The sequence below is a fragment of the Vigna unguiculata genome, chromosome 10 (assembly GCF_037176805.1).
Source record: "Vigna unguiculata cultivar grain cowpea cultivar isolate G323 ecotype 2 chromosome 10, ASM3717680v1, whole genome shotgun sequence".
NCBI classification, from domain to species: Eukaryota; Viridiplantae; Streptophyta; class Magnoliopsida; order Fabales; family Fabaceae; genus Vigna; species Vigna unguiculata.
The window spans coordinates 36765217-36786864 of NC_140801.1; the positions used below are offsets into that span (position 1 = coordinate 36765217).

Here is a 21648-nt window from a genome sequence, read left to right on the forward strand (position 1 = left end):
TCTTACAAACGATGTAGTAAAATGAATTGATTAAAGAACTAAAAAGAATAAGCTAACCTCAAGACTCATCAATTAATTAACCACATGATACAAAGTGAATTAATAAGACGTTACAAGATCAGACTATATAAACTTGAGTCTATTAGACTATTTGAACTTTATCATATGATGCATAAAACTGCTACCAGACGTTTATAAGAAATCATCTGACACACTTTCTAGACTAAGTGCCAATTGTTTTATTGTTCTAATTCTTTATGTTTTACTTAGTTTCAAATTTAAATGAAATAAATCGAACCTCAAGGATCAAATTCTTTCTAGATAATTCTATAGACTTTGTTCAACCACCCTCTTCTAAAACCTAATTACACTATCACACAAATTATACAAGTTTATCAATACACGGATATGAATTGATTATAAGCTTGATTAGTTTAAATTGCTCTAATATACTATTGTAATTAATGTTGATAATACAAGTCTAAATCATGATTAGACAATACAAGTTGATCAAACAAAACAATGTTAAAATTCCCACTTATGTTGATCAAAAACGATGTTGTAGAATCAACTCATTAAATGACTCAAAAGAATATGCTGACCAGAAAGTGAATTAATCAGACAATACAAAATAAACTGATCAAACGATACAATATCAAACAATTTAAGCTTGAGTCCATCAGACTATTTGAACGACTAAGATGATAAACACTTAAACCATACTATTAGTATATTTGTATTTTTACATAATCTACTTTATATATTTTTTACATAATTTATCGTTTGTAATTTTAATTTTACATCGTTTACTATTTAATTTTTATACATTTTCTAACTCTTATATTTTTAAGGTCTGATCTTTACAGTTTTATTCATGATCTATTCTTTTTAGTTTAAGATTATTTAGTCTTCAGATTTTCCTATATCATTTAACATTTATACTTTTCCAAAATTTAGTCAACATTTTCTGCATCAATTAACCTTTATATTCTTAAAAAGATTTACTCTTTACATATATTTCCATTATCTAAACAATATTTAATTCAAAATTAAATTTTAATTTTTTATTTTGATTGACTTATCATAATATGTTCTTTAAAGCAATTATATACAATATATTTTATAAAAAACAAATAAATAACCTAAATAGAATCTCAGTATAAAAACAATCAAAATATTATTGTTTAATTTTATATAAAAAAATCACATTAAATTATAATTATATTTTTATAAACTTAAATTAATATAATAAATATATTATAATTTTTAAAAATTAAGTAGATTGCACATTCATAGTATATATATATATATATATATATATATATATATATATATATATATATATATATATATATAAGCTAAAAGTGGAATAATGTTCCAGGCATCAAACAATTCCACCAGAAAGCATGAACGTCATTTTTATTTCTAGCAAAACAAGTGCACACGCTACAAACATTTGAGATTGACACTACCCCCAACTATATAATACACAAAGATCCCATATCGCTACTACCTACAAGAAACACACACTTATTCCCTACCCTACAAACATAGAACACCACATAAGCTTCACATACGACCAAATGCAGAAAACAAGCCTTCCAAGATTATACACCATCTCAATCATGAAGAAGCCTCTGATCAAAGTGCCAAACACCTGCAAGAAGCAGCAGCAACAACATTTATTCTATTAAAAAGAAAGGAGAATATAAACAGAGTAATGAATGCATAATAGGTACATGCTTGTTTGTTAGTGAACCAAACAAAAGTACAAGAAACATGCTAGTAGCTGAAGATAATATATGCATACCATGACCCTTTCCAACTAATCTCAGTTGAGTCACATATTCTGCAATCTTCTTAATTGATTCAACCTGTGCAATGGAAAACCAAGATGTTACAAACCCAGAAATGGTTTTTTTATATTACATATAATGATCAAAGGGTCTTGCAGTTTAGTGATATTCAACCATAATACGAATTCAACTGCATACTATTTTGTAAAGTTTTTACCTGCTCATTCAGAAACTCACTCTCAATGAAGTCTGCCAATTGAGCATCATTGTTACGATCTGCCACCTATATTGTTTAAGAAAAACACAGGAGGTCATTAAACAAGGTACTAGATAAGCAATAACAAATAAACACAACGAAGATTGATTGGTCATTTAGCAGTATGAACTATAGGTAATCTATGATTTCGTTACAAACACATTCATTCCAAAGCTAAGAGGCAAAGAGGCATTACACTATGAACATATAGGAGTTTCTCATTTGTCAACTTCTCCAAAGACAAAGCTAGCTCCATTGCTGAATCAACCAAGAAACCAAAGATGGAAAAGCAAGTTACCATACTGGTTTGAACATAACACCATTATAAATAAAAATGTGCAACACTAGTGTGTGAAGATGCAAACAGAAAACATGATCAAGAAATTTAAAACAAAAGTTTGACTAACAACAGAAAACTCACCATACAAGGCATCCCCTTTTTCTGGATGCTCAAATTCTGAGGGAGGACTTGTAATGGGATGCAGCACCACTCGTCCACCACGAATGTTCTAAGAAAATAAGAGTTATGTTTGTCATTAAGTCTAAGCTATAAAGTCTAGCTCTGTATTTTGTGTTTACACTACTGATATTATTCAAATGATATAAAGATTGATGATGATATTATTCTGATATATTATTCTAATATATGTAATGAAGAATCAAACCCCAAAAAAGCTTAACAAACCCATTTTATTCCAACTGAAGCGAATATTACTTCTGTGCAAGTTTTTCTTTCAGACACATGATCTTGAATTAAAACCCCATATGCTTACTAACTTATCTCTTAAGGACATGTTTGTATACAAGTTGAACTAAATTGACCAAAACACAAGCTTATAGTTTCATAAGAACAAACATGTCATAATTGTGTTAAACCTTGTTGATTCAAAAGGCAACAAAGCTTAAATTTGTTCATTAACAAGACTCAGATCCTGAAACTATAATGAAGTCGTACAATAAATTTTCATGAATGATAAAACTGATTATAGATATAACTAGTTTAAAAGTATATAATTAGTTGACTGTATACATATAATAATCCTTAGCCCTTGCAAAATCAAACTTTAGTGGTATTTGTCCAAGGCTTGCAAGAGCTGTTCAAAAGTAACACACCAACCTGATACTTTATAAGCTTTTCAGCATGCTCTCTTTCTTCTTCACTTGATTCCTTGAAGAACCTGCTCTCCACAAAACAGCACCCTATTAAAATCCTTTCTGAGAAATAGAGTAAATAACATCATAGAAATATGACACTGGTTTAGAGTTGATTACTTGGCAAGTCCCTTGAGAGCTATGTTATCTCTGTCGAAGTAGGCAAACAAGGAATGATACACATAGGAAACATTGTATTCCACACTGTATCCAGAGTTGAGAGACAAAATAACTATTAGCATAAAGACTTTTTATTATAAAATAAATAAACAATTAACCATAAATAAATAGATGAAAGGAGAGTATGATATCAAGCCTAAAGTTAAAAGTAAATGATGAAAAATTGTGTTTCCAATTTATATATACTTTGTTAAATCTGATATTTGTATCTATATATGAAATTAATGAATTTGGTATTTCAATTATTTATAATATATGATTTTATTCTTTTCTGAAATCTAAACTTAATATCCATTACAGAAACCTTATTCATCAACTTAAAAATATAAAATCAAAGCAGATTTAACACAAACTGCAATTAGCAAAGACACGTTTTTCCTTTACCCTTAAAAAGATGCAGGAGTTTAGGTGCTCATGAAAAAGCACTTTCCAGTAAAAATATAGGAAACAGTTAAACATAAACAAATATGTATTTAAAACTAAAAAAAATATGTAAGTGCTTTGCTACAAATAAAACTAAAACTGTACTCATAATTTTACGTAGATTATTAACCCGAACTCTAATTCATGTTTGAAATCGGCAAAAAAGTCACGAATAAAATTCCATCAAAGTCTGTTAAAAATGAAAGTTAAAAAAACCCACTAGAAATACATCAAATACAACCCTTCTATAGTGTAAAAAATGGATCTCTAACTCTCACAAATTCCAACCAAGAAACCACAATATAAAACAAGGTTATAAAATATTATAGAATGAATAGAAACATACTTGATCTGTTCGTTGATTGCAGCTTCAGCCTCATCTGAATAGTTTTGGCGAGACAAGGAGACATTCGGTGCAATTGGGACAGCAAGATAATCCTTCTTCAGCTCCTGAAAGGGTTCAAATATCACCCCAGTGAGTGGTGCTGGTGCGTTTGAAGCAGCAGCACACACTCTCATGTTCCTGCTCCCACCACCGTTAACAGAAACACTCAAAGAAGAAGAAGAACAAAGGGATAGCTTCTTCTTAGCATCATCACCACCCACAACATTTGAGAGAGAAAAGGTCAAAACTTTAGAACAAGAAAGGGCCATTTGGGAGGAAAATGAAGAGAAATGAAAAGATAATTGCAGTTGCGGCAAGGTTTGTGTGAAGCAACGAGGAAGGGGCAAGGGTGATATAAGTAGTAGAGAAAAGGGGTATTCTGGGAATTCAAAATTTTTTTCAACCGTTCGATTGACAGACACGTGGAGGGCTGAGATTTGTTACAAGTACGGGCGTGTGGCGAGCTCGTGGTCTATCCAGTGTGAAAGGGGAATCTGTGGAAAAATCCTTTCCACGTCACAATCGAGCATCCTCGAAATCTATGCCTACGCGCTCGACTACGTCAAGATGCGGTACTCGCGCTTTGAGCGTTTCAATTAATTGAGGTGTTTCAAAATTTTGTCTCTTTGTTCCTTCTCTCTATCTTTCACATTTTACTTTTCTTTCACGCAAAATAAAAAAACAAATGAAATAAAATCGGGTTTTACTATTCTATTTTTTTCTATAATAAATGCGACATTTAAGATTTTTAACTATTTTTGTTCTCACTCAATTATTTATTTTCCTTCACATAAATTAATATTTTTATAATTAAGGACTGCAGTTTTTTCTGATGTGTGTACAAGACGCGATCCTTTTAAAATTCAATTCATTTTTATTTTAACTGTTTTAAAATTGTAATCCTTTATCTTTATAAATGTTGGAAAAGTAACATTGTCTTGATTCTTTACTGAAGCATGACATGTATTCACATCATATTCTTTACTGAAGCATGACATGTATTCACATCATATGCGATTTCTAAGTAAATTTTAACATGATATATGTCCATATGTAATGTTGAACAAGAAATTTATTTATGGAGACTCAAGAAAAAAATTTAAAAGAATTTAAGGGTGTGTTTGGACGAGGCAATTTAATATGGTAATTTATTTATTTGAAAAATTTGAATTTTTTCTAAGTAAAATAACTTGTTTGAATGAAGAAATTAGAAGGGAATTGAAATTGAGTAATTTTAATAAGGTAATTCAAATCACTAAAATAGTAAAATTTGAAATTCACTTAAAAAGGAAGGAAATTGAAATTTCACAATTTTTTAAATTTCTCATTGTTTAAGATCAGAGGTGCCAATTTGGTTCAGATGACCAAGACGAGTCAGCCAGCCCAACGACATACACGGGCCGGTCCTACCTGACGATCAAAACAGGCCTGACGACAAAGACGGGTCAAGTGAGCCGACGATCAAGGCGGGTTGGGCAAGATTGACTACCAAAACGGGATAAACGACCCAAACGGGTAGGTGGGTCAAATGACCCAAACAGGCCGATGATCAAGAAGGGTTGGGCAAACTTGAAGACCCACACGGGCCGGATGGGCACGACAACTCAAACGGGTCGGGCAAGCTCAACAACCAAGACAGGGTGGCGGGCTCCACAACCAAGACAGGTCGGGCGGGCTGGATCGACGACCTTAACGAGCCCGACCGGCCTAACGACCCAAACGGGCGTGATCAGTCCAACGACCCAAATGGACCTGACCAACCCGACGATTCAAACGTGCCTATCTGCCTGACTATCCTAATAGGTTTGACCGGCCCAGTGATCCAAACGGGGCTGATTGGCCTGACGACCTTAACAGGTCGGGCTGGACTGACTTGACGAACTAGACGAGCTCGACGATGTAGACAGGTCGAGCCGAGTCGAAAACTTTAATTTGACCGAATTTAAATATTTTAAGTTGACAATTATATTTGTTAAATTTAATTTCAAAATTTATATATTAAAATAAGTATTATTAAAATGAAATTTTATCTCATAAGAAAAATTCAATTATTTTATCCAAACAAGAAATTGAAATGTAAGGTATTTCGATTACTCTATACAAACAGATTATTTAAAAAATGAAGGAAATTCAATTGCCAGAATTTTAAATGCAATGCATTTCAATTTCTTAAAATTGTTAAAATGCTTCATTCAAACACAAGGTAAAAGATTCTATAACCTTTTTTTTTTATCAACCTTGCTGTAACACATTTCTCACGTTGTAACGATAAGATTTTTAGTATAATTATTTTTAATTAAATTGAATGCCTATATTCTATCATTAATTATCGTAAAATTAAAATTATAATTTTTGTAAATCATTTTTTTACACTTAAGAGTGGTTAGAATGGTTCCTATAAAGATCTTAGTAATAATAGTAATAATATATTAGAAATAAACTCTATTTTTTTCAAAAGCAACTACAAAATATAACTACAAAATATATCAGGTTATTTATATATCGTAACAACACTCTTAAATAAGGGACCAATTTTGATGATAAAAATATGTTTAGAGATCAATTTCTTAATTAGATATCAACTTAAAGACTAATCTCTTTAGTAGCCAAAATATCAGTAACTAAAAACATATGTTAAGATGTAATTAATGATCCTTAATTATACTATTTTTAGGTTGAAAATTGGAATAAATAACTTCATTAATTAAAATAATATAAAATTATTCAAAATTTATAAGTAATATCTTTTTTGTAATCTTTTTATGTATTTAACACTATTTTTTGTTAATTTAATTCTTTTATATTTAATTATATCTTAATTTTTAACAATATTAAAATATAGTTATTTTATTATTTAATTCTTTTTTAACTTTTTATTTATGTGCATTAAATAAAACATTAATTACAATTGTACAACATTTATACGTATTTTTGTTCTGTAAATAAAGTAAAATTATATTAATGATGATCTGGTCAAAATTTATTTTAATATCACAATTACAAACTTTTATAAAATTTAACAACAAATATTAATTATTTTTAACTAGTGCACTGGTCAACTGAATCCTTTCTTTAAATTATTTTAATTACCAATTATTTTTAGTTTATAATTTAGTATATAAATTGATCGCTGACTAATTACTTTTTGTCACTCATCATTCAATAATTCTCTTGTAATATATTAAACTTAATAAAAGAATAATTCTCTTACAATGTATTAAACTTAATAAAAGAAAAAACATTTAGTGTGTTTCGGTGACGGATCTTCGACCAATATTTTGGGGATGCCAATATTTTGGGGTGCCAAAATTTTGGTTGAATTACTCTTTTGGTCCATTTTTTGTTAAAAATGTCAACTTGGTCTTCTAGTTTTTTTTAGTTTCAACAAGGATGAGATCCGTGCGTACGCACGGATCGTCTTTTTGGTTTTTAAATTGTTTTTTTAGAAAACAGATTTTAATATTATTATTAATAAATCAATAATTTAAATTAAAAGTTTGTAAAGTTTTAATTGCCAATTTAAATATATTTAACAATAAGATTCATTTAACAATGATATAATAATATATTTACGTATAATTAATTATTGCTATATATTATGTGTTATATGTTATGTGTTTTTAAGTTATTTGGAATCATCAATTTGTGATGAGATAAATTGTTATTTTGTTTGGATTAAGAAATGACACTTGATTAGAAGTTTAATAAAACAACATTGTTTGTGATGCACGGTCGTGTTTTTTTTCGTTTTATATTTTTTAATATTTAAAACAGATTTTATTGTTATATAAATTAGTGATTTGAATAATTATTATTGTTATTGGTTTAATTATATAATGATTAATTTTATTGTTTAAATATATTATTAATTTATTTAACTATAACAATTTGTAATAATAATTGGTCGTTGTTAAAATAAAATGTAGATATATTATGTAATATAGTATTGTATAAATGAAATATAATATAAAATTGATGTTAAAATTTTTAAAAAGAAATATTGCATGTTATATTAAAATAAGATGCGTACTGTATATGCTATATTAGAATAAAATGTATATGCACAAATTATTATTAAAGTAAAATAAAAGCATATGGTGTTATATGGTCATGTACAAAATATATATAATGTGAAATTGATGTTAAAATTTTTAAATAGGAATACATGTAGATATAAACACATGTATATTACATCAGAATAAAATGCATATCCACATGTCATTATTAAAGTAAAATGTAGGCATATTGTGTTATATGGTTCCATACAGAATATATAACAGATAAAATTTATGTTAAAAATTTTAAATAAAAACACATATAAGCACATGTATATTATATTAAAATATAATGTATATTCATGAGTGATAAATATATTATTTAAGTAATCATTTTGGTTATTGACAATAATAAATTTATATTAGCTAAATTATTCAATATAGTAACAATAATGTGATTAAGTAACTAATATTTAAATATGACATTGTAATATTATTATTAAAAATTCTCATATTACATAGAATATTTCTTACAAACTTTTGAAAAAATTTCAAGAAAATACTTTTTTCTACCATTTTTTCTAAGAATTTTAATTGGCAGGTAATTCGTCCATGGGTAATAATTTCTGACAAAATTATAAAATTTGCAAGTATTTCCTATAAAATTTGTTGCAAAAAGTGTTTTATACAACATATTTTGCAAAAAAATTGGTAGAAATTTCTTGCAAATTTTTTTCACAACAAAATTTGTAAGTATTTCTTACGGAAAGATTTTCAAAACAAAATTGGTAGGCAATATGAATTTTTTTGGTAGTGTATGTTTTTGTAATAGTATTTGTTAGTTATTTTTTATATTTAAATATATATATATATATATATATATATGTGTTAATTGAAAATAATCAGTTTATATTAGAAAAAATATATTTTCTATAATTAACATGAAATGATATATTTTTGTTAGTTATTTTTTATATTTAAATATAGATCTGTGTTAATTGATGATATATTTTTGTTAGTTATTTTTTATATTTAAATATAGATTCTTGTTAATTGAAAATAATCAATTTATATTAAGAAAAATATATTTCGTATAATTAACATGAAATGATATATTATTGTTAGTTATTTTGTATTGTATAATTGATGATTAATTTTTAATGTTTAACAACACTTAACTATTAATTATTCTAATTAATTATTAATATAATTAATATTTCACATAGATTAAATAAGCTTTATGAAGAAAACTTATTTCACAGTGATCAAATCATTACATTTTCAGAATCAATAAGAAGGGTTTGATTTTGGCGGCAAGTAATACTTATTAGGTGTCTTTTCAATACCTCTGCAGTTTGATTTCGTAGAGACCTTTTTAGATTTGGTGAATCAATTTTCTATATTATACTCACTATGTCTATTAACTTGGTTTAGTATGTCTATTAATTTGGTTCACTGATAGTCTAATATTTTGTGTTAATTTGTTTACTGTAGGTAGGTTATTTCATTGAAGTAGTTTTTTTTTTGTCCCATTATAAAGTATTGTGAAATTAATTGAAATTAACTGTAAATAGTTCTTCTCATGATAAAGTATGGGCAAATCAATTATAAATCCTTCTATTCAAATTTGACGTTATTTATTATGAAGTGTGACTATGATTAACTATAATAAACTTATTTTACTTTCAATGCTTGAATTATATTTCTGTGATATTATGATCGATTTAATAGTTATAAAAATAATAATTTACCTTATATAAGATTCACTATTGTAGAAAATTCCATTAATAAAAGAAATGTATTATACAGTTATTAAAATGATTATTAGGTATAATTATAAAATGTATAATATTACTTATTATAGAAATATCAATTAATTAAAGGATATAAAAAGAACATTTTTAATTATTATTTAAATTAAATAGTCATTTACCTTCTATAATATTACTTATTATAGAAAGGTTGATTAATAAGAGAGATGTATTATACATTTAATAGCACAATTATTATAAATAATAATAAAATGAATAGTTATATACTATATTAAAATGAATTGTATATTTTTTTTTATCGTTATAGTTAATCGTATGTATCTTGTGCAATATGATCTCGTAAGCAATATATGATAAGTTTTTTTTTTGTTTTTTGAAATCCTATTGCGATTTCATTATAAACAACAATAATAGACCTTTTGTTTTACTTTGTTGTATTAAATTTATTGCATTTATTTGTAGTTATATAAGATACTGCTTTTAGTTTTTTTCAACTGAATTTATTTCTTTTAATTTGTAATAAAAAAATTGATATAACAATAATAACAATAACTTATATAATATGAAAGTTTTAAAGATATAAAAGATTTTGAACATGAATATTTACAGTAACAAAAATCGAAATTCACAAACCCAATATTTTACAATGAAATATAACAAACACCTAAGTGCAGAGCAAAAACATAAGTATATAACGAACTCCCCTCCACAGTAACATTACAAATACAAAAACAAATCCAAACTACAAATTTTTTATACATACTAAATTCATTAATTGTGGAAGAGGAGGGAAGTAAAAGTTTATAGGAAATATCTAATAGAATATAAAATAAAAAGCCTCTAACTATTAATCAACGAAATAAATTTCATTCATCTCAATGAATAACTAATAGAATACAATATAAAATAAGTTTCATTTATCTCAATGAATATAAATGACGTCACGTGAGCACCAATATTCATAATACATGTTGATAATCCATTTACATGACTGCTGCAATATTGGTCAAGTGAAATAAAATAACACCTTATGAAAATGTTAGAAGCTAATTAAGAAATCCTGACAAAGAAATCACTTCCAATTTTACTAGATATTGTATTGATTGTTCTCCACCAATCCCGTCATACAAATAAATTTCATAATTCATCATAATCACAATTCCAGATATAGATTAAAGATATCACGACCATTATAGCACAAAGGATTTCTAAACCAAGAGAAGAAAGTTTGAGAGTACGAAAATTTGAACAAAGTGGTATGCAACAACTTTCAACTGTAACACTTGGTTTTATTTGGAAAGTAAGGTTACAATATTATCAAGAGCAGCAACAAAACAATTACAACCACAATGATGAATGTGTATCATCTCGGTCATTAATATTAATAGTCATTTATACCTGCAATCATCATATGAAGTTATAACAGCAAGTCCCTATATGGGAAAAAATTAAGTTTGGGGTCCATTCTAAAATGAATTCAAATAAAAAACGAAAGTCATTAATTGACGTCAATAACCATGTCTACCAATAAAAAATAGCTATAAAAGTAGCAACAAAACAATAAAAAATGAAAAGAGAATAATAAAATACTGATATCATCATGAAACTATACTTACTTTCAAATCATTAGCGAGTTTTAAATTTTCTTCAAGATAACCTTTTTGTCAAGCCAAATCATTAGACGTACAAAGAGATAACTTCATTTTGCTCCTCATCAATTGCCTAATAAAAATGTAACATTCAAAGTTTAAGATTGATATCATATAAGTAAAATGGTAAAATACAACTATAATTTACGAACATATTTACTAACCATTATTAGTTCAGAGAATTGTCTCTCCAGTTTGCATTTCTATTCAATAGTTGTAGTTCTTACTGCCATTAAATTTAGTCAATTTCCATAAAACCTGAAGATGTAGATAAACATAAGTGACACATTTATATTTTGTACCTTTGTGCAGGAAAAAATAATTTGTTCATGGAGGGATCTGCTCTTCTTCCTGCTTGCCTGTGAATAAAGTTCTTTCAATCAAACATATAATTTGATGGAATTGTATGAAGTACTCAATATCTTTCAAAGAAAAACATACATGAGTGTTTATACTTTTCAAACATTATGAAACTTCCAAAGTAAAATTGATCAAAATCAGGAGCAATTTCTTATAGGATGAATATTATTTTATCACATTGTTAACTTTGTCAAGTAAGCATGAACACCTACATATTCATAGTAGTGAAAAGATGAATCACATCTCATCTTTAAGTTTCTTATGAATTTGATAAATAACTGTAGTAAAAAATAGTCTTGATTATTATCATTTTCAGAATCACCTGTAATCATAAATGCTCCTTATGTAGTAGTGAGATTAGTATCCATGAGCTCAATACCAAAGTAATTGAATGTCTCCATCACCTTGCTGAACCTTCCCCTCTATTTATGCCACAAAGACTTATTTCAGAAAGTAAGAGTGTTAACATTAGTAATAAAGAATTTTTGGGATCTTTTTAGAGTATATCTATCATTGCATTCATACATATTAAGAATATATATGAATTTAGAGTGATTTCAATTTAAAACCATGAAAGAAAAATATGGAGGAGGGAAACTTATAGTAAACCTTCAGCAACTCCAAACACACAGATCAAGGATTATGCTCCCTAAGGTTTCATAAGGACAAAGAAAGGAAAAACATTAGATACACATTCACATGGAAAGGCTTTTTTGGATTACAAAAACATATTCAAGATACAAAACAAATAGAAACATCAAGATAGAAAACAAAACCTTAACAACAAAAGCCAAAGCAAACCTTAATAGTAAAAGCTAAAGCAAACCTTAACAGTAAAAGCTAAAGCAAACTTTAACAACAATCATCTCATGAAAGAAAACAAAACCTTAATAACAAAAGCAACAAAGCAAACCAACCATCAATATAATAAACAAATACACAAAAATAAAAACAAACCGCAAACCCATTTGATAGATCCACGAAAATACGGTAATAGGAGATGGAAACAAAATAATCGTAAGAAATGGAAACAAAACAATCAGTTGATTAAGGAGAACAAAACCTTAACAAATAAAAGCCAAAGGAAAAATAAATAAATCATGGGCTTCAAAAATATGAGTAGGAGAGAAAGGAGGGATCGTTTGCGAGTTCATTCCACAAAAGCACCACAAAATATAGAATTTCAGTCGTGGCTAGAAGCCTCCTCGATAATTTTTTCATTTTGAAAAGAAAACTAAATCACGTCCTCTATAGTGTTGGCGCCATTACAAATGCTACGCTTAGCAAAAGTCCAATTGATTTGCAAAAGGGCCTTAGATCCTTATCCATAAGCCTTATTTTCCTTTCCTCAACGTTCTAGCACTTCAATCTGAAAAAAAAAATCAAACCTTTCATAAAGAACAGTCAACACAAAGTAAAAAAAAATAACAGAACACAAAGTAAAGAAAAAATAACTGAGTATGAAGAAAAAGAAAGAAGAAGGATCCACAAAGAAGAAGAAAAGGAAGAAAAAAGGAAGAAGAATAGAAAAAACTAACCTTCTTGATGAACCAAACGTTCTGTTATGCATGAAAAACAATAAACAGGAAGTTAAAAAAAATATAACTTCACATGAAGAAGAAAAAATAAAAAGGATCGACGAAGAAAGAAGACGGAAGAAGAAGAAGAAGAAGAAAAACAAAAGAAAAAATATCCACAACTTCTGTAAACCTTCAACAACAACAATCACAAAAAAATTAAACCTTTCATGAAAAAAGAAGAAGGAGCACATAAGAATTAAAAAAAATTAAAACCATAAAAAACAACAGAGAAATCTGAACATGGCTTTCAATAAAAGACTAACCCATTGCTACAACATATTTAACAGAAAAAAGTTACAAAAACATAACCTTTAAACATATCTCAACAACAACAAAGAGATCTCAACAACAAACCACAAATAGACGAAAAAAAAATACAAAAGAAGACCATTAACAAAAACATCATCATCCTCACTCATTCTTTTTGTTCAAATATTCCTTTTAAAAACGAAAACTTGAACATTTTCTTCAACCCACAATAATAGATCTACCAAGTATAAAAAAATAAATAGAACAACACTATCAACAACAACAAAACATGTTCAAGATTTTGTTAAAAAATACCTTCTAAAAAAATCAACCTTTTCTTCAAGACGAAAAACATTGCAAAAATTAAATCTTTCACGAAGAACAATCAACACAAAGTAAAAAAAAAAATAGCAGAGTAAGAAGCAGAAAGAAGAAAAAAAATAAAATTAAGAAATAGAAGAAAAAATTACCTACACCAACCAAAACTCCCGTCAACCTTCAACAACAACAAATAGGAAAAAAAACTTAAGTTGGTATGAGAAAGAAGAAGGATTGAACAAGAAGAAGAAGGAAAACAGGAGAAGAAAAAAGAAAATGACCTCGACGAAGTTGATTGCTTTGGAGAAGAAAGATCCTGCTGTCAGCCAATATCAATCAGCAATTAAAGTGTTTCAGCGGCAAAACACCACTACACCAAAAAGACAAATATAACCTCAATTTTAGACACATGTCAATTAAATAGAATGTCTATTTCAGTAATTTACCTATACTAAGAAGTTCTTAGATATATAGTAGATTTGGTTCGATTTTTAAAAAATTGATGCAATTTGGTTATTTTTGTTAAATTTCTTGAAGCGGAGCAAGAATTTTTCACCATGACTGACTCTAAAATTATGTCATTTATACCAACAAAGCAAATCATCATTATTCACAACTTCAATTTTGATTAAAAAATCTTGATCTGATTCAAAAAATTTAACGAAAAATAACCAAATTGCATCATTTTTTCAAAAATCGAGATCAAATTGGAACTAAAAATAACTGGAGAACTAACTTCACATTTTTGAACGAAAATAAAAATCAAAAGAGTAATTTCAAAATATTTATATAAAGCGGTAAAAACATTGTATTTACTTTTTTTAAGATAATAAAAAGTAATAAAATTATAATTATTGTTATCATTATAATTATAAAATAAATACAAATAATTTTTATAATTTTACTATAATTAATTTTCATTTATAATGGTTAAATTTTAAATAAAAATAGTCAAATAAAAAAATATTAAATTAAATAAGTGATCACTTAAAAGATAATGTTAATAAAATAATTAGTTTTATTTTAAAAAATATTAAAAAGGTAAAATTGAAAATGTAAAAAACAAAAAAAGAATAGAAATATATTAAATATAGATATATAAAAAATTTAAAATATCAAATATATTCAAAATATCAATTTTTAAATATATATTTAAAATTATATATTAATTAAATTATGTAGATATAAAAATTTTGGGGGACCATGCACTATGTCCTTCAAAGGTACGTTTCTCGTGTGTTTGAATATATATATATATATATATATATATATATATATATATATATATATTAATAATGGTGGTTACATAAAAGATAATAATTACACTATAATTATTTTTAGTGTTTTGATATTTATTTTTATTTTTTTATTTTAAAAAATAATTAAGAACAAACTAAAAATATTGAATGTGTATCTTAACAATATTATTGTAGAACTCTTCTAATTTTAACAGTTAATTTAGAATAAAGTAAGAATAGAATAAAGTAAGAATATAAAATATGTAAAAAAAATCCTATATTTTTTATTAGTATTATGATTATTATTTAAAATAAATAACTTTTATTTTCTAAATATTGTACTAAACTTTGTAGGTCATCATTATCCACCTAACTTAACAATCAATTTCATACAAACTTATCCAAAATGTTGAATACGAATTTTTCTTCGTTACGATATTACGTCGTCAACTACGAATTAGTTTTTTGATGATACCACTTAATTTCACAAATTTTCAAAAAAAATTATTACAATGTTCTAAAAGAATTCCTATTTATGTAAATTTCACACGTTTTTGTAAAAAGAAAAACAATGACAATTCAAAATTATTTATGGAAGCATTTATTTCCATCACCAACTTATTATGTGATATTCGAAACCTGTCAATATCGGGAGATATTAGTAGAAGTATTTAGTAGATAAATATTGTAAGGGATTATTTTTATGTAATCAAATAAATGCATAAAATGAACTAATGAACTGATGATTAAATTTATATATAATAATAGTATATTCGAAGTATACGTTGACAACATGGTTGTCAAATTCCCAAGCCATCACCAGCACGTTCAGGACCTATCAACAGTCTTCTCTGCGTTAAGATAGTACAACCTTCGTCTCAACTCCGACAAATGCGTTTTCGGTGTCGACCGCGGAAAAATCCTTGGATTCATGCTAACCCAGCGCGGCATAGAGGCTAACCCTGAAAAGTGCAACGCGATCATTGAAATGCGAAGCCCCGCCAGCATCAAAGAAGTACAACGCCTCATAGGCCGCCTCACTGCCATCTCCCGCTTCCTTCCCAAACTAGCCGAACAAACCCAACCTATCATTCAGCTACTCAAAAACTCTGTCAAGTTCACGTGGAATGATAATTGTGAACAAGTATTTCAAAAGCTAAAAACCACCCTCACCTCACCACCCATCCTCCATAAACCAGATACTCATCAACCCTTATTGGTCTACATCACCGCCACAGATCACACCGTAAGCGTCGCGCTGGTTCAAGATGTCAGCGACACCCAACATCCTGTTTACTTCATCAGCAAAACTTTGCAAGATCGCGAAACCAGATACCAGATGGTGGAAAAATTAGCCCTATCCCTGGTACACGCAGCCCGACGCCTACGCCCGTATTTCCAAAACCATATCATCATCGTCAAAACTGACTATTCGATCTAGAAGATATTGCAGAAACCAGACCTTGTGGGGCGGATGCCGTCCTGGGCCATTGAGTTATCCCAATTCAACATCCACTACGAACCTCACGGCCTCATCAAAGCTTAATGCCTTCTAGACTTTGTCAATGATCTCCAACGAACTCCTGAAGAGGACCAATGGACACTTTATGTTGATGGTTCGTCAAACCCAAAGGGACAGGTGCCGGCATCGTACTAGAAGGCCCCAACGATATCCTCATCAAAAAATCCCTCCATTTCGCCTTCAAGACGTCTAACAACCAAGCTGAGTACGAAGCCATCCTCGCCGGCTTATCCTTGGCCCGCGAGGTTGGTGTCAAGTCACTAACGTGCAAAACCGATTCTAAGCTTACCGTCGGCCATTTAAATGACGAGTTCCAGATCAAAGACCCTACCCTCCTACAATACTATCATCTGGTCTGGAAAGTCGTCAAGTCCGCCTTTGAACAAGTCTGCATCCAACACATTCCCAGATCCAAAAACATCAAAGCCGACATATTGTCAAAACTAGCCAGCACCAAGTTAAAACACCGCCACCGATCACTATTGCAGCAAACGCTATCCACCCCCTCCATCACAAATACTTGCCATACCCTAACCCAACACCAAGCCGACAATTGGACAACTCCTTACATCCAAAACCTCCAAACCGGTAACCCCCCACCTGATGCTGACAGGACTTGGAGAACTAAAGCCGCTAGGTACACGATGATAGGCGATGACCTGTACAAACGCGGATACGGCCAACCACTTCTCAAATGCGTGATTGCAGAACAAGCTCAGTACATCATTAAAGAGTTACATGAAGGCATATGCGGCTATCATTCCGACGTATGCACCATGACTACTAGAGTCCTTCGCGTCGGTTACTTCTGGCCGACCATGGAGGCAGACTGCCACGACTTCGTCAAAAAATGCATACCATGCCAGAAACATGGCAACCTTATCCACCAGAAACAAGAGTAGCTTCACTTTATACTATCCCCGTGGCCCTTCACAAAGTGGGGAATGGAAGGACATTATATGCCGGTATGGCATCCCACATACGATCATCACCGACAATGGCCGACAGTTTATAGACAAAGAACTTGCTAAATTCTATACCAGCCTAGGTATCAAACATGTAACCAGCTCTGTTGAACACCCACAAACCAACGAACAGGCCAAGGCAGCAAACAAAGTTATACTAGTAGAACTGCGTAAACGGTTGGACAACGCCAAGGACCGATGGCCAGAAGAATTAGTGGAAGTGCTATGGGCCTACAAGTGTACCCCTCAATCAGCAACAAATGAATCTCCATTCAGCCTAGTATACGGCGCAGACGCCATGATACCCGTTGAAATTGGTGAACCATCTCTGCGCCGAGAACTATACGACCTAGTCCAAAATCATCAAAACATGATCACCCACCTCGACCTCCTACCCGAGTTAAGAGAAAAAACCCAAATACGCAACTTAGCTGCCAAACAGCGAGTGGCCAGAAAATATAATGTGAACCTATGCCCAAGATCGTTCGCAAAGGGGGACTTAGTTTGGAGAATGGCCAGCAGTGCAAGAAAGAAGGATGGCAAGTTCTCCGCCAATTGGGACGGCCCATACCGAATACGTGAAGATGCTGGAGGAGGAGCGTGTAGGCTTGAGCAATTATCGGGGGAAGAAATACCCAATACATGGAATGTGTCCCATTTCAAGTTTTACTTTAGTTAAAGACATGTATTATAGCACATACTTGTAACCCTGGGTGTACTCTTTTTTCTCACTTGGTCATTTTTCCCTAAGGAGGGTTTTGGCCAGGGAGGTTTTATTGAGGCACCCCAAATTTCATGAATAAAACAAAGGGTTCTTCACCTCACGACTACTCCTTACCTTACTTCTAACACGCTTTAAGTTCCCCACCCTTATCACAAGTAAGCGGCCTGGGTCGAACACCCTTAACTTGATGTTAATTCGCTTAAGTTCCCCACCCTTATCACAAGTAAGCAGTTTGGATCGAACACCCTTAACTTGATGTTAATTCGTTTAAGTTCCCCACCCTTATCACAAGTAAGCGGCCTGGATCGAACACCCTTAACTTGATGTTAATTCGTTTTAGTTCCCCACCCTTACCACAAGTAAGCGGCCTGGGTCGAACACCCTTAATGTAAAATCGCATTCGCAAACCAAAACACTTCTTTATCGAATTAAACACTCTAAAGCAAACACTACATACATCAAACTCCCACTCACGATTATATCATACCACAAACGCGCCGCTATAACGCAAGTTATCGATATCAAACAAACAACATAGCATACACAAAGCATTCGTCACATTAGCACAAAAGTAATTAGTGTACGATTTATTACAAACTTAGAATCAATATCAAATTGGAAGTATTAAAATAACAGTTCTAAGTCGCCTCTTGGTCAACATCCTTCGCAACTGCGCCATCAACGTTCGCATCCGCCTCCTCCGCCCCCGCATCCCCCTCGAGATTAGATTCCAGCTCATCCACAAGCACATCATCAACCACATCCTTGTTTACATCAAACCTCTCATCATTAACATCAACATCCTTATAGAAGAAAGCCGCTTGCCGCAAACCCTTCTGAAAGTCGTTTATATGCTCTTGGATAATACAGCTCTTTAAATCCTTCATCTCCACCTCCAACCCATCATGTTTTTCTTTCATCTCATCATAGTCGGCCTCCAGGTCTGCCCGGCCCTTCAACTTCTCCTCTGAATCTAGGCAGCGCACTCTCCAGGTAGCCAGTCTCTTCCTTTCTTCTTCCCATTCCTCTTTCCCCTTCTTCCAGGCTTCTTTTTCCTTCGCATGCTTGTCCACCTTTTCCTGTAATTCTTCGACCTTCGTCTGACTCCCCTCCTTCAGCTCTCTTTGATATAAAGATCCAACATGCCGACTCAGTATCAGCGTTTTGCTGCTAAATTCGACCATAGCCTTCACCAAAGCGTTCGGCTCCATATTATCAATCGAATCGATCAACGATTTCGGCATATTGATATCGATATCCTTTCGCACAGTTGTCTCTGGAAGCTCAATCAATCCAGCCTCCGGTCCCTTCCCTCCGCTTGACGATCCCGGCCCCATCAAGGTGGCCCGCACCTTCTTCACGTCCTTTCCTTTGCCAGGCCTAGCCCGCAACTCTGCCTTCCTCTTAGTCCTACCATGCACATGCACGTCTACTAACGATTCTTGCAGGTTTGGAACCTCACTGCTCCCAACAGCTCTAGCCTTCGCCGCCTTCTGCGCATTCTCCTTCCGCAATGCTTGGAAAAGTGTCAAGTTCTTTTTTCCCATCTGTGCCATATGTCCTGCAACCCACAACATACAACCATCAGAATGCTCAAACATAAAATAACACTCAAAATTACAGAAAGATACCTTCAATATCTATAATCGGGTGAACCGAATTATAAACCCTAACTAAGCCCTTAGTGGGCATCTTATCGCTAAAGAGCATCACTGTATCCACCACCTCCTTGTCGGCCACCGATAAATCCTCCCTCGGCAGCTCCTTCTCGGCCATGGCAGACACATTCCACAACAGTTACCCTCTCTGGCACCACTATGTCCCTTCGAGCACCTTTCTCAAAGATTGGCGTACAATTCATCCAAGACTTCAGTAATCGCGACCACTAAAATAGCGACTGCTGTGTTCGCACGTCTGCCGCTACCCACTCGTACCCAGTCTTTGCCGGCCAGCTGCTTTCCGCCAACTCCTCAGGTGGATCTTCCCTAACTTCAACTACCCTCTCCATGGGGATCCTCCCTACGTTTCTGATTCCTCCCTATCACTATTATCCGCCCAACTACTCTCGCTCCCCCAAGACCTCTCACTACTCGAACTCGACAAGGAAACCCTATCACTACTACTAGACATAACTGATTCTTTTTAGGATGACGGAGGAGATAAGGAAGATATCAGACAACTCTAATGCACACGAAGTAACTAATCTCATATTTTTTGCAAATGAAGCAATATGGGCACACTGTCAACAACATCTTCATTTATAGACATGAATTCCAAACGTCACAACTCCTTCCCGCCAAAAGTCACAACCATTCCAATAATCACGAGGCACACCAAAAGTCATGGAACATAAAAAATGACGGCGCGAAACCCCTTTGGATTAGACTTCTGACACCCCTTCACCTGCCACGATGATGAAGGATTGACCCCAACCAAGGATGAAGGCACATGCTTAAGAAGACTAAGCATGTTTAGAAAGGAAGTTCACTAATCCTTCATCCCTTTCATTTGTGTTTGTTATTTTTGATTCCCTAAGTTGACTTAGTTGAATCAACTTTAGTTGACTTGTTGACCTTTGACTAGGTTTGACTTGTTGACTATAGTTGACTTGACTTAAGCCAACATGCTAATCAATGTTTATTTGCTTTGTAGGTTAATTAGGAGTAAGAAAGCAATGCTAGGTGGCGCATGATGATTGGGGAGCATAAATGATGTGGATGAGAGAGTAAAGTAAAGGCATAAAACATAAAGTAAAAGGCATAAAACAAGTGTACCTATGTACCTTTGGTCTCCTTTGTTTTTAGCACACTTTGGCCACTTTTTGGAGACATATGAGACACATTCTTTGTCTCCTTTTATGCTAGAACGAAATTAGCCTTGCACACACCATAGTTGGCTCTTTTGTCTCTCATTTTTGTAACCTTATTTGACCTAGTTTCTAGAAGCTAGGGTTAGGTTTTTGTAGAGACATCCTTAGGTATCTTTTATTTGCTTAGAGGCCCCTAAACTCTTCTATATAAGGGGTGCTGCTAGACATGTAAAAGGGTTGAACATTTTGAAGTAAAAACACTCTTGTGTCTCAAC

General features: G+C 31.4%; 1 protein-coding gene across 1 annotated transcript; it reads right to left on the reverse strand.

Annotated features, from left to right (window-relative positions):
- Window positions 1-1393: 1393 nt before the first annotated feature.
- On the reverse strand, window positions 1394-4507 carry LOC114165968 (ferritin-3, chloroplastic). Its single transcript, NM_001376042.1, is given in 8 exon segments — window positions 1394-1657; window positions 1811-1874; window positions 2014-2079; window positions 2249-2310; window positions 2474-2561; window positions 3170-3230; window positions 3325-3408; window positions 4154-4507. Coding segments are annotated over 8 exon segments (771 nt in total). The 5' UTR covers window positions 4462-4507; the 3' UTR covers window positions 1394-1619.
- Window positions 4508-21648: the final 17141 nt, after the last annotated feature.